Raw genomic sequence first — 14814 nt, forward strand, 5'->3', positions numbered from 1 at the left:
GAGGGTAATGCTACAACTCACAGATGAGCAGAGTGCCAAAAGTAAATGATAAAGGAAAGTTCCAGAACTCGTTCCTGAATTACAGAAGGGAATTGTTAAAGCATTTCTGGCAAGCGAAAAGGTCACTGAGGAAACTGAAACGCCAAGTATATTGAACTAAGCATAATGTTTTGAAAACACAAATTTCTGCACATAGTTTTCCAGATTTTCCACAGGCTACTATAGCCATTCCTGCCCTCTCCCAAGCGCACAGGAGCGACAAACACGAAAGGCAGCGGAGCCGCCAGGTTTCAGCTTTCAGGGAAACATTTGGGAAGAGGCTATCACGTTCTTCCGCGGATTTTGTCTTTTGTGGGCCCCAGCCCGGGGTGTTTCTGCCCGCTTGGTGTGTGTGTGCCCCTCAGGGCCGGCCCGCGGCGGCGGGCGGCGCACAGAGGGCTGGTGCTGCCACCTAGAGCCGCGGCCGGGCCCAGGCGGCCGGCAGCTTTGCACGTCAAAAAAAAAAAGCGGGTTTGGGGTTTTTCGTTGCTGCTCGTGACAGACAGGCTCCTGCCGGGCACGGGCAGCCCGCTTCCCGAAGAGGATTTGTCCCAGGATGTGGGGACGGCTTGGCGGTAACCCCCGAGTGTGTGGGTACCCGTGCCAACACCGAGCCGGGCTCCCGCTGCCACTTCAGGCAGAGGTGAGCCCAGGCCAGGCCAGTACTTAGTTTTATTGAGAAACACGAGCAATGAAACCCAAACTATACAGAGAACAGACCCTGTGTGTACACCCCTCTCCATGGTGAGGCCCTTCTCCTCTCGCCCACCTCACGTCTGTGCCCTGATCACAGCCGTGAGGGGACTGGGGCACGTCTGCCCCACAAACCACATATGACACTTCAAGCAAGTCCAAGCTTCTAAGTATGGCTAAAGCACTGCAAAGAAAAGAAAGAAGCCAAGCCACAAACAACAAAATCCATGCACTCTGGTGCTTTTTACTCTATTGTCATGAGTTTTGGCCGTTTCTTTAACCTTCATTCCCACCCCTCTGCTCTCACCTCACAGCCTAATGTGAGAAACCCAAGGAAAAATAGAGAAGCTTCCCCAGTTCTTGCTTGCCACAAGGTGAGCTCAGCCAGTCCTATCAGGAGGGGCACTCTGGGTACTGCTAACCATGATGGGTACCTAGCATATGACTCCCTAAAAAAAACATACCTTTAAGGCAGGTGGGGGACCTTAAAAGAAGGATTTAACGTGCAGACACTGGGAGGAAGGAGGAACGGGTGCTGGAGGTATTCATGATGACGAGCCTCAGCAGGACCCAGGAACGACTCCCCCCAAATCAGATAACCTTCCTACAAAACACCCCAATATCAAACACCTTACAGAGTGCCGAAGCGCACTTCTGTTTGTAAAGCAGCAGTAGCACATCTCTTTCAGAGAGATGGCATAGTCTAGGCCTGACTCTGCTTCCGTAATGTTTAGATGCTTTTGATGACAGAGAAACAACGTAGGATTTTTCTTTGATACCAGGAGTAATATCTAAATAACAACAAAGTGTAAAATAAACTTGTTAAAAGAAGTGTTCTGCCAATCAAGATCTTTTTGATTAAAAACAATGGTCAGCTTCAAGATGATCTAAGCCAGGTCTCCAAGCACTGAAAAAGATCAGATTTATTGACTGAAATCATCAGATTGCACATTTTACTTAGTTTCAAAAGCACTGACAACCCTCATCTTGTCACTGCATTTCCCTGAGAACTTGAAGAAAAAGAGGGAATGCAGGAGTATGCTCAGGAGGTTCTCATTTTTAGAAACAATGAATTTCCATCTCTTAAGGCTAGGCAGACCTCCTACAATGTCCGAAAACAAAAGGCAATTTTCAGCTTGATTCCATAGGGAATAAATGTGATATTTAAAGAGTTCTCTGCAATTTTTAGGTGTGGTTATTTGCTTTTGTTCTTCAGTGTCTAAAATAGCTTAGTTAAAATAACTTAGAGCACAGACAGAACAAAGAACTTTTCATCATTTTGCTGTAAGCCAAGTCTCCCTAAGCAGAGCTCAATTTTATCTACTTGGACTAACACGGTGATATATCAATTAAATATTCACGTTATAAGGAGATCCTGTTAAACAGCTGAGACCTTTTTGCTACAATCATTCTCCCTATACAGACCCTTCCACAACATAACACGATAAATCAGATCAGACAGAGAAGAACGCACAATGAGAATGCATAAAAGTTCCAGCCCACAGATATGACAGCTAGGTATCCCTCCAGAACAGTAGCTTTCTTCTTCAAAATAGAAAAATATGCTCTTTTGCAAAAAGATAAGGAAAACAAGAATTTGGCTGTGTAACATTATGAATACACTATACAAAAAAAGCCCAACTTAAGAAAGAACAATAACACATTTGCTGCTAAGCTGGGCTCTAATACCTTGTACACTTGAAATCATTTTCATTTCCTTTGAAACAAACACACTTGACTATCCTTACAGTACTGTTTAAAAAAGCTCTGTGATAACTTCAACTTGCAACAATTTATGTACAACTCTGATTAAGTGCTGTATATAAACACATAAGTAGAAAGACAGTTTTGAAAAAGTCTAGACTTGAATCCCAAACTCAATTTAAGCACTGCCAAGTAAACAAAGATGAAGATAACATTGGTTATATATGACATATTATCATATATAATTATGACACCATAATTATAACATATAGATATAATATAATGTTTCCATATATTATCTTTTTATTATTCTTTTATTTTTTTTAAATCTCCATCTTGATGCCATCAAGTGGCATACAGCTCTTAAAACCTGGGCACTTAATTTAGGTGCCTGAAGGGAGATAATCTTATAAACCTAACTTGTTTTGAATAAAGAAAACCTCTGAATTTGAGCCTAACTTTACAGGACCAACAACCTTTGCTCCACAAATACTAGGCTTTTTTTTTTCTTTTACTTAAATAAAGTGCAAGCCTGCCTCATATTTTAAAATTTTAAATCTAAGTAAAAATTTTAAACCTTTTCAGTTTGGCCACATAGTCCACTCTGACATCAAGGGAAAGTTGTATACTGAGGCCCTACCACATAAACAGCATGACTTGTGTGTGCAAAGTAGGACTGACACCTCCTCAAAGGACCAGAGCAGCTGGGGATACACAGCAACACCCAATGCCTCCAAGATGCACTCCCACAGCCAAACAACCACGTCTGTGCTCATTGTGCTCACACTCCCAAAGTTGTTTGATTTTACAGACAACTTAGAAATGGAGATGGAAAAAGCTACACATTATATAGACTGTCCTGGGATACTAAGGCCTTTTAGGATGAAGCTACAGAGGTGCCTTGTCCCAGGTGAACAGTCCTGACAACGCATCGCCTGCTGGTTTTAAGTGGCCAGTTCTTGGACCTTGGCCATCTCCTGAATACATAACCCTGAGGACCAACTCCTCTTCCGTTCACAACTTCAGAATGCTTGAAGCCATCTCTGCAAGTCTCAACTTCCTGCAGACATGGTATCAAATAGGAGATGATTAAACTCACACAGGACAAACGCTCTAAGAAAGATTTCTTGTGATAGAGGACAGTCTTGTCAAGAACTCATCGACCAGCACGATTAACAGCTTTTTCCACATCCTAGAGTTAAGAGTTTCAAAAACCAAGAGAGGTGTGGGCTATACAGATCACAAAATTTCTGTTTATCTAGGAGACCATGCCTGTTGGTGAATCATTTTTAGGGAGGAAACAATACAGAAAAGATTACACACAAATCATTATATTTTCAGAAAAAGATGCTTGTAAGAATGGTTTAAATTTTCAACACTGGTACTACCTTCTAGAGATGGAGAAGACAATCAGAATTGGGCAGAAAAATACCTAATTACTTTAACATCCTCTTAAAAGGAAAACCAGCTCTAACAAGGGCAATTCCCCGTTGCTCATTGGAATAAAAACTTGTGATTCTGTGGGTCACTAGCGTTATGCACATTTTTATAGCACTTTTTTTTGGCTGCTTGCCTGCCCCATATGGAGAAATGAAGACTGTTAGTCAGGTTTTGTGTTTCTGTTACCCAGTAGGTCAGTTCTAGCAAAAAAACAATTCTACACTTACAGAATACTAAAAAAATTGTATCCTTTCGTTATAATTACAACTGGTTTCTCTAGAGAGTGCTAGAGAGCGCATGCTCCAGAACTACTTCTGTAGCTTAGGAAAATCTCAGAGATGTGCAATAGTACTGTCACCAAACACTTGCAGTACTGTCACATGAACAAGAGATTTTTGCAACTCTGAACAGGATTATGAGATCATGTTCATGTTAATGAGCACCTCCTGAAAAATGTTATTCTGCAGTAGTCATACCTACAATCCAAACTGCTTTCTATAGACTACCTAAAACATGCTTATCATTCACTGCACAAAGACCGATTTTTCAGAAGCATTTCTGTTATGAAACATGCATTTAAACTTCTCACTTTGTCTTTTGTAGTTCTTTAAATAAACTGAATTTAGAATACTTACCTAACCACGTTGCAATAAGAACAGAGTCAATTCCCTCTATAGGCTCACATATTCTAGCAACTACTGGATGTATTTGCTGTGACAAGTAGTATTGAGTATCAACAGTAAGATTGTCTTGCTTTTGCAACTGTTCTGGAGCATATGCTCGCTGGCTGGCACTGAGATTTGATCCATCCTAAGACAGGAGACAGAAATAAAAAGGTATGAAAAAAGTAATATCCACATGCAATCTATACAAAGGATTATGCTTCAAATATTATTTATTATTTTAATACAAAATTGTTACACAATCGCTCTTTTAGATGATTTATCATGCATCCAATACAAATCCAACAGTAGTAAAAAAAAAATACACTGCTGATGCTGGCATCAACTAGCAAGTTCAAGAATGTAAATCCAGCTTGTATTATTGCAGCCTACACGTGCAAATCAGTAAGAGTAGACAGAGTAAACAGTCCCATCTGTCAATTCTGAAATGCACAATGAAAACACATTGTAACCATCAGCCCAGTTAAAAATATGCAGAGGGCATGCATTTTGGATTCACTTTGTACTAAACTAGCATTATCATTTTGCACAACAAGCAAATTCCAAGTCCTGGATATTGAAACTATATCTCTTTTGCTAAGAAATTTATATGCTTTGATTCTATAAAAAGCAAACAGAATGAATGGTCAGAGAATGGACCACCATTTATTGGCATGAAAATAAATGACAAGAGGCAATAGGATCCAATTGAAAGAGTAAAAAATACTGGAAGATACACAAAAGAGAAACGCCACTCAGAGGCTTAGAGTATATATTCAATTCTTCTCCAACTCAAAACAGAAATATGAGGGAAAAATAAATAGATTTGGGAAGGTAATTAAACTATGAACAGTGTTTGCAGAGGAATTAAGTATCAACTCTAAAAGGATTGTACTCTTCAGTAGAATGCAACTTATTACCAGTCCACAACTACACTAGGAAACTGTATTTCTAATGTATGTCAAAATCCTACAGCAGAACTTACAGTAGGATTTTATCAAGTGTTCAGGAATAGAAGTAAACCTTGAAGGGGTGGGGGAAGGAGACCAGAATGTATTTTTTGCTAAGTATACAGTCCTCTTGCCTTTCTCACAGCTAAATAAAAGTTAGCATTAACACGACACCTTCCTTTTGCAGATAAGGCAAGATACCAGCTTCTACAGGGTCAGCAACCATGGACTGAAAATCCATCACTAAAAAAGACAGACTGCAAGCCATTGGTCCCTCCTACTCCTTTCAGACAACTCAGTATTCAGAACAAAATTAATTTAGGACTATTCAGCTCATCCAGCTGCTTTGCTAAAATAATTGTAATGCAATTCCTTCAGCTCTCTTCTTTCAACAAGTACATTCTTCTCTTGCATTGTGTCATTGCTCAGCCGTACCCAGGGCCCAGCTCTCCTAAGTCTTGGCAGCTTCTTCATACCAGGATAAGAACTCTCAATTAAGTAAAAAACAATATGTTTCAGTTTTTAAAGATAAAGGAGATGAAATAGGGATATGTTGTAGCGTTCACAAGCCCGTCAGTTTTGCATAAGAGATCCCTTGGCTCATTTAATCCAACTCAGTTTTTATATTTTTAAGCAAATCCAAACTAGAGTATGTATTCATGAAATAACAATATCCAAGTCACTCACATCAGTACCTAGCTACTAAGAGGTCCACGTTTCATAAACACATTTAAACACCTGAAAGACAATGATACCAAGCATCCAAAAATCAAGCAGTGGAGTTTTTAAAACATCCATGACTCTGGAGCATCCCTCTGCTGTGTAACAGCAGGTAACATGCTGACATACATTCCACATGTGTCACCTACATTTTTGAATGTTTCCTTAGCACACGCAGTAGACAGCGCTGCCTAAGGAAGGACACTAATTACTTCCAGTCTTCAGCAGCAGAACTTAGCCTGCCTCCTTTTAAATGGGCACAGACACAGCAAAGTATTTTCAGGCCAGGTTACTTCACACGGAAGCGCTAATAAATATTAAGCAGATGGTCAAACACATGGTAAGATGACTAAGAACAGTGTACTGGTATTAAATTAAAATAAAAGGCCTACTGGATTTTATTGTAACAACTGTATTTCCCAGGAGAAGCAGAATTTACCAGCAGTCAGAGAAGATGACAAGGAAATAAAGCTGACTCACTCAAGCTTCATTTAGCAGAAAGCAGCCTCAAGTAATTCCACACTTCCCTACAGAACTCCATCAGGTGAGCTTACCAGCAGAGGGAAAGAAACTATGCCTGTTTTATGAGCTGAAAAACACTAACGACAATAAAGAACTTCCAACTAAAAAGCAAATCCAAAATGTTCTCCAACTAGTTCTATAGAACTCCAAGCAAGCTTTCATCAACAGAGGGCAAGAACTTTCTTATGAGTTTTATACCTGTGGAGGTTTTTATTTTTCTCCAGTTCACGCTCAAGATCAGAGTAACAAGAATGCTGTGGAGAAGTGGCTGGAAAGGCACAGTGATGTCAACGATAATGACAGGGGAATGGGTTAAAAGCTTCCATGCTTCATGTAGAAGGGTGCCGTAATCCCTTCCCACTTGCATGTGGAAAGGAGCGTGGCACATTCCTCCCACTGCACCGCACACCCAAACACACTTAGGCCATGTTCCTAAGGGCATTTTTGAACTCCTTCCAGCAGCTTAGCTTCAGAGTAAAGGAACGTGACTCAATGTCAGACTTGGGCTCTTCAAAGAGTCACAGTACATGCAACACAGTATACACACATATTTGGGAGTTTCTTGTAGTATTTTGGGGATTAGAAGGAGCTGGTGATTCAATTTCCAAAATCTTCACAGAAGAAAAAAAGCTAAGGTTATCATGTTGAATCAGCAAAGTGAATGACTGGTATGGGGTTATAGACAAAAATAATTCTCAGATGAATGAACAGAATAATTTAATGAAATTTGTAAAGTGGAATTAAATGTATATTTGACACTGATACACTATCATACGTAGATAGTGCATCTCCCCATCCCAAAAGAAAGCCCCACAAAAATTGTCAACAGCCCAGAAAAAAAGAAAGTATGTCTCAGTGCAAAGCAGTTCAAAAACAAACAAACAAACAAACAAAAAAACAACCACTTCACTGTTCTGGCTGTCACTAAGATGATGTCATCTTAGGAAGTTGTAAAACCATTTACAGGATAAACACCTGAAAACAGAAGGCTCCTCAAATTCCCTGGTCTAACCCACAGTCATTGAATCTGGCACCGCATCTATGAACTGGAAAGACACAGGCTGAGACTGGAACAACAATATTTAACTGCCACCACCAAAGAGTTTTGCAAAAATGACAGGTTCTTCGCCACCAGAACTGTTTTTCTCCTTAAAACAAAGGTTGGATGCATTCTTTAAAATTAATTAGTAATAATTAAATACTAACAAAAATTTGGGGAAATTTTAAGCCATTATATGGAAATGACCAGATGAGCTGAACTGATCATGTCTGTTTTTCCTGACCCTATAAAACCAAATCTATCATAGAGAACTGTTTTAAACTACAATGTAATCTCACTGCAAACAAGCAAACATCAAAACATTTTTCCAGGAGTTGGTTTTCATTGTCATCTCTCAAAACAGTATCTAGCATTCAGCTATCAATAAAGACATTTTTACCTGACAAATGATATATGACACTGTATCTCCTGCCTTCACCTTTCGGCCTCCTTGAGAGTTTATCCACATGGCAACATGCACATGTGGTAAGCTTTTTTTGTCAGGATAATCCTGTGGATCTTTTGTCAAGGCCTAAAAGATCAAAGGAGAAAACAGAGACATAACTGTGAGAAAAGTATTTTACCTCAGTGATGGACAACTCACAACTTTAAGAGACAAGACTACATGGTAGCCATCTTCATCTACCTACTATCCACTTGTACATTTGCAACATGAAAAAAAAAAGACATAATAGAGATATAATGCAATCGTTTTCAATTTGAACTAATCGAAGTTGAAAACATTACACAAAATAGAAAAAGAGCCAGACATTTCACCCTTAGCCCTGCAGCAGTTCAGGTTATAAAACAGATCTGATTATCAAGCAGGTAAGTGTATTTTAACAAGCTCTGTATCAAATGACTGCATTTAAACATTTCCATGCATCTCGTACTACTGAGATTTAACTCAGTAAGCTGTATATAAACTGTATTGCTATATTTAAATATTTACCCTTATCCTAATTCTTAAAAACAACTTACACATTCGACTAAATAGGGAAATACATAAATTATCTCAGAATTAGTAAAACAGGAAAATTCTGCATTTAAAAGTGAAAACTATTCCATAGGTATTATTGGGACACTAAGTACTGTGACAATATTTGCAGTAAGAAGTGTGTAAGAAATGGATGACAAAATTTTTACATAAACCATAAAAACCTCTGTTTTATCTAACAGTCTGATGACAACCTGAACACATTTCTTAACTGATTTATTAACACAGTCTTACAGAACAGATGACCAGCTGGCAAAAGAAAGACACTCTAGATGAAGTAAATTTAGGATATCTGTTTCACAGAACCATGAGAGGAGCATATAATACCCCATTTATTAATCAAACACCCCTGGCAAGTGGGAGAGTTTTGAAGACCAAAATATAAGTTTCATTGAGGATTCATAAAAATAAACCAAAAACATACTTTTTGCTAAAAATCCTGTAGATAAAGCAGAGTATTTCACTTCTTGCTGTAGTAAAGTCTTGAGTAAGATCTCTAAGCGAGTATTAGTTTCCTTCTATGGAGCTTTAAAAGGAAACAAACTGACAACACTATGCTTTTATATGGGTTTTCTATAAAACAGAACACTTGGTTCTTTTCATCGTTTTCTTCAGTTTAAGTATTTTCAACCAGAAATACAAAATAATGATTTGGGAGAAAACTTTTGAAAGCACAGCCTTTCCCGTAATTGTCAAAGTCCAGAACCAGTGGACAGGAGAGCAGGATGGGACATGAGACAGCTATTATTCTGAGAAAGCAAGACCAGCTTACAGCTCAACAAGGTGTTTTCACTTATATTGTAGGATCTCCGCAGTATGTTCTATGCTATTCGGTATCTCACAAAGCAGGATACCAATCCTAGGAATTTTCAGAACAGAAATTATTCTGTAATTCTGTTCTCTCATTGGGAGTATGTAGTCAAGCTTTTGCATACAACAGTAAACACTGTGCTGACAGCCAAGACGAAACATCAGTGAAAAAGAGCAGTATAAATACAATAAAAATAAATAAAACTACTGTTTAAAATAGAGAGGGTTTCTAAATATATATAAAAAACACACAATAAGCAGCTAAGGAGAACAAACACACAGGAAAAAACAAATTGTCAGACAGCAGCAGACTTCAGATTGCTTGAAAAGATGCCCCCCATAGGAAACAACAATTAATATGCGTGCACAGGTTTTTATTGTGTGGTAAATAAGTTTAATTTGTTATACAAGAGATCCACATAGTAGCTATGTACTGAAAGAAGTCTATGCCCTTTGCACATACAGACAGGTTGGAGAGGAGCCCTAAGGCCAAGTCCAACCATCAACTTAGCACTGCAAAGCCTACCACTAAACCATTTCACAGCATCATAAGGATTAAAAAGATCTTTATCAGGAGTCAGTAGCAGGAACAGTAAAGCTTCCTGAGACACAAAAGAGCTGAAACTTCATTTACCTTGTTTATTTCATACTGATTTACTGGGATCCGGCCATTCATCACGTTTTCTCCAATTTCTATAAGCCGCCTTTGAATGTTTTCCACAATTATGTCTCGGGGCTGATCAGAAAGAATCTGACCAATTACATAGCTGCAAAAATAGTTCAGAAATCAAGAAAAGCTTAAAACACGCAAAACCATTACAGCAAACACATTCCTCCCTTCCCATGGGTTACCTCTACAAGTTAAGGAAACTGAGGATGAAGTCTGATCCAAAATTTATAGCAATTTGCCTGGATATATATTTTCTGTTGTGTTTTATTTTATTTATTCATTTATTTTACTAAGCAAATTATTGTAAATAGTTCTAATGTTAAACGGTGGTCTGGAATTGCTGAGTCCAACTAGATTCCATTTTCTGTTCCATTTTGCTTTGCCATTTATTATTGCAAAGCAGGTATCTGAAATGGGGGAACCGAGGAGAAGAGAGAAGAGAACACACAAAGTTAAAGCAAGCAAAGTCTTGCCTATTTCTGTAAAATGTGGTTGGGAAGATCTGCCAGCTGCAGAAGAGTTAGTCACTAAAGAACACTCTCAAACATTTGTATAGCTTTAATTACTAATACATTCCTAACTTGGAAAATTTTGCTTCTATTATGATGCGTCTTTTCTTAGAAAATGCAAGTCTTAAGAACAGTAAGCAAGTGTGTGGTGTATTTTTACAAATGTAAAAAAGTACTCATTTTTAGATGCATTTGGACCACAATTTAAGTTTTCAAGAGGCAGCATGCAACGTAAGTTGAGTCAGTCCCTTGATGACCATCTCTCCATCCACTCCAGGGCGATTTTTCCTACATTGTTAAAAGTATTATCTCCACTGAAGTTGAGCATAAAAATGTCCTGTGCAATAATTCATAAATCATCAATCCACTATCCATCATAATGTAGTATCGGAAAAGCTTCATTTGAAAAATGGAAGACAAACAGTCCTATGGAAAGCTATCTTCTCTCTTGTACACTTTGGACTGCTTTCTTAGAGGATGCTGAGACAGTCAACCACCAATTTCTTTTGCCATCTTTGAAAAAAAAAATCTGAACCTATGACTGCAAACACTAGTAGCACCTTCCATTTTCACAAGATTGCAGCTGTGGTTATTATACTACATATAAAAATTGCAACAAATCAAATCCACTGCTTCCACAGAAGCTGTAAAGACAGTGGAGCTAGTGACACCTGGACTTGCAAAATCATGATCTGTAACTAGTGCCAGAATGTACTGTTTACCACCTCCTACACCAATCAGTTGAGATACCCCAACTCTGATGTTTGCTACCGATCTACACAGGCCAGGAAACAGCCACGTGTTATCAAATGTTTATGAAGCACATACTGTTTAGAACAGCAAAAAGGACAATACCACAAAAAGAAACTCACTTTCCAGTTTCTTTTGCAAGATCACACCAATCTCTTCGGACTATATCCAACCCTTTCAGTTCTTGTTTAGTTACGTATTTCCCATCCCCTGTTGGTTCCACAGTAAGAGCAGCGTATTTCTTCTTCTTTAACAACAGCAAGGACTTGAAGACTCCATCAATATCAATCTCCAACAATTTATACAGCTTGTTCACTTCATTTTTGATCTGTGAATGCACCAACATTAAAACCAAATGCAACACTAACTGTGGACAAATTTAACTTTCACAGAATTAAGTTTAAAACAATTAACATTACGCACCATGTGTTTGCGGACATTTTTAAAGACTCAGCAGAATCATTAATTGTGAAATAAGCTGCACAGTAATCACTACTATTAAAGTTAAGGTTCCCCCACCGGTTTCCTAAGGATTTACAGCTTGGTATATCTACCTCCCTAACACAATTAAGCAGAGCAGAGAAGCAGGGTACTGAATGTGACCTTGCAGATAACAGAATTAGGCCCTTCTTATTATGGCAACTACTTCACCTAGAATCTCAAATCAATTACACAAGGGGTTTCAGGGTAGGAACAGATAAAAGATGGTACCTTGGAATACAAAACCTCCTTTATAAAAAAGGTACTTTGCAATTCTTGACAGCACAAACTTAAAAAGGCACTCCCCCTTCCCTGGGACAGGTGGGAGCACTATGGCTGCATCCCAGAGCTCCATGTGTATACCTCTGGGAAAGACACACATAAACTGCAAGTGTTTATTGACACCCTTCCCCACAACATGCCTACTTTCTTTAGTCTGATTTCTCTGAGAGGAAAAGAGGAAAAGGAAATTCTTCTACACTTTTCTACTAATTTGCAAACATTAATTAAAACAGGTCATGCTCCTTTAAAACAAGTGATCTGAGATAAAGAAGTCAATGGGATAAAAAAAGCCAAACATTTGACTCTAAAAAGAATCACGCAGGCTCAAAAACCTACCTGTTCTCCAAGAAAACATGAAGCAAAGCCAGAAGTATTTAACCTATTATGACAACTCCGTCACAGATTTAAAAAATTATTATTGAATTAAAAGATTATTATTACATGAAAATAGAGATAAAAACATGCAGATAAAGTACAATTAACTTTCTTAAAGTAACTTTCTTACACACTAGAAATGTAAATACACCTGAAATTATGAGTTCATATGACAAACCAAAAGCAAATAAAAAATATAAAAAACCAGAAAGGTTTCTTTCTTCCATGCCAACAATCTTGCTACACATACTTAAAACTCAGAGTGTCGCTGGTCTTACATTTACAAGACTTTCATAGAATATTGGACTACAAATAAATAATAAAAATATGTGGTTTTTTGTTTTGTTTTGTTTTTGTTGGGGGAGGGAGGGGGGGGGGGGAGCTTCCATAGCTCTCATTATTTTCATTGCAATTTCTACCTCTCAAAAACAGATTCTCACATCTTTTCTTTAAAATTTTCTTACTTTCCTTCAACAATTTTAGACAGCTATAAAAGTTCCATATTGTCAATTGCCAATTTTTAATCAAACAGATCTCTTCCATACTCAGTACACCCTGTAAATTAATATTTGAATTTACCACTGGAAATCTGATGGCACATAGAGTGTAATACATACTACATAACTAAAACAAATGAAACTGATTGATGTATCTCATGTCAAAACACAAATCATTAAAATCAAAATTATTTTTGCATTGTAATTGTAAAGTACAGTTCCTCCAAATTAGTTCCATATCAGCTTACCAGATACGCAGATAGTCTCCTGATAATTTAAATTGGTAAAAATGCTCACTATAGAATGACGCTTTTCATTTTAATTAAATCAGTATAAAAATGCACAGAGCAGCTACACCTAAAGATAGGGCACTCTGAGCTTTCATTACAACATAGCTTCCAAAAGTGGTCAAGTTCTCCCTCCTCCTGTCCTAAACTCTTCTTCTGCTGTGGGGGTCTCTCTCAATACCTTTGGCTCTATTCACAGTGTAAAAACACAGACATGCAGGAAAGCTTTAAAAAGAATAAAATTTCTTACCTTGTTCCCCAGCTTGAAGACCTCATCCAGATTGGTACTGTTGGTATTTATCATAATGGAATCCGTGTCTCCATAAATCACTTCGAGGTTCATCTAAATGAAACAAATCACTTTGAAAAACAAAACCCCTCCGTCACTTGAAAGTCCCACCTCATTTTCAAGACTCCAAGAGATCATTGTCCATATATCATCACTTAAATTATAAAAAGCAAAAAAATGTAATTTTTTTACTGAGAAGTCTGTAAATCTCATTAAGACATATTTGAATTCAAAGAGAAAAATGAAACAAACCCCTGCTATGCTAAAAACAAATCACCATTCAATTGCATACATAATAAGTAGTTAAAATTTTACTATACAAGTGTTAGAAAAATAAGTCAGTGAACACTTCTAGTCTTGAGAAACAATGGGAACTCTAATCACCAGTAAGTTTGGCCTGCCAGGACAAACGAAGTTCACTTAGATTCAGAAAGAGGAGAGGACAAGTTCATGCTATTCAGATAAGGCATTTACTTAGCCAACGTGCCTGAAGGATAATACCACAGTCAGGTTGTATCCCACCTCATTTGTGCTCATCACAATACTATTGCAGAAAAGTCACTTTGGAGTAAAAAACAAAACCAAAACAAACTAACAAAAAACACCAAATAGTGCTTAGATGCTTTATAAATCTACTTTAAGTACTGGCTAATGGATACAGAAATTGTCAACACCACAGACAATACTGTCCAGATTAGGCTGTTCTTTTTTTTTTTCTTCCAAATTTTGCATGTGGCTTAACATTTCTGTCTTCCTACTCTCATCTTTTTTCTTCTGCTATAATCCAGTTACTGGCGTTGGTCCTCCCCTGGCCAGCAGATCTTTAGAGAGCAAGCTTCTCCTTTTGGATAAGAATCTAGCTACTATAACCCATACATTTTTATCCTCAGGCTGAGCTACTGAACGGTTACTGCTGGATGGAGATGAACACCACCACCTACTTGATTCCTTCTCTCTGACTGAAACTCTGCCCTTCGTATTATGTCTCACTCTGATCCTTGTTAACAATTCAAATGCCCTACTCTGGAAAAGACTGTGTTCAACCACCAGAGTTTTTATCCATAACCAAGAGTGCCTGCCATAATACTTCGTGATAAGG

The 14814-nt window shown here is 38.0% G+C and overlaps 1 protein-coding gene across 3 annotated transcripts in view; it reads right to left on the bottom strand.

Moving 5' to 3' along the window:
* POLA1 (DNA polymerase alpha 1, catalytic subunit) overlaps positions 1 to 14814 on the bottom strand; it is a 198880-nt gene that overhangs the window by 115491 nt on the left and 68575 nt on the right. For all 3 annotated transcript variants that reach the window (XM_068687005.1, XM_068687014.1, XM_068687025.1), the window contains exons 28-32: positions 13677 to 13769; positions 11628 to 11833; positions 10211 to 10343; positions 8170 to 8301; positions 4512 to 4686 (exon numbers count right to left, since the gene is read on the bottom strand). In XM_068687005.1, coding sequence (XP_068543106.1) covers positions 4512 to 4686; positions 8170 to 8301; positions 10211 to 10343; positions 11628 to 11833; positions 13677 to 13769 — 739 coding nt within the window. The remainder of the gene's footprint in view (positions 1 to 4511; positions 4687 to 8169; positions 8302 to 10210; positions 10344 to 11627; positions 11834 to 13676; positions 13770 to 14814) is intronic.

Source organism: Anas acuta, chromosome 1 (genome assembly GCF_963932015.1).
Source record: "Anas acuta chromosome 1, bAnaAcu1.1, whole genome shotgun sequence".
NCBI lineage: Eukaryota > Metazoa > Chordata > Aves > Anseriformes > Anatidae > Anas > Anas acuta.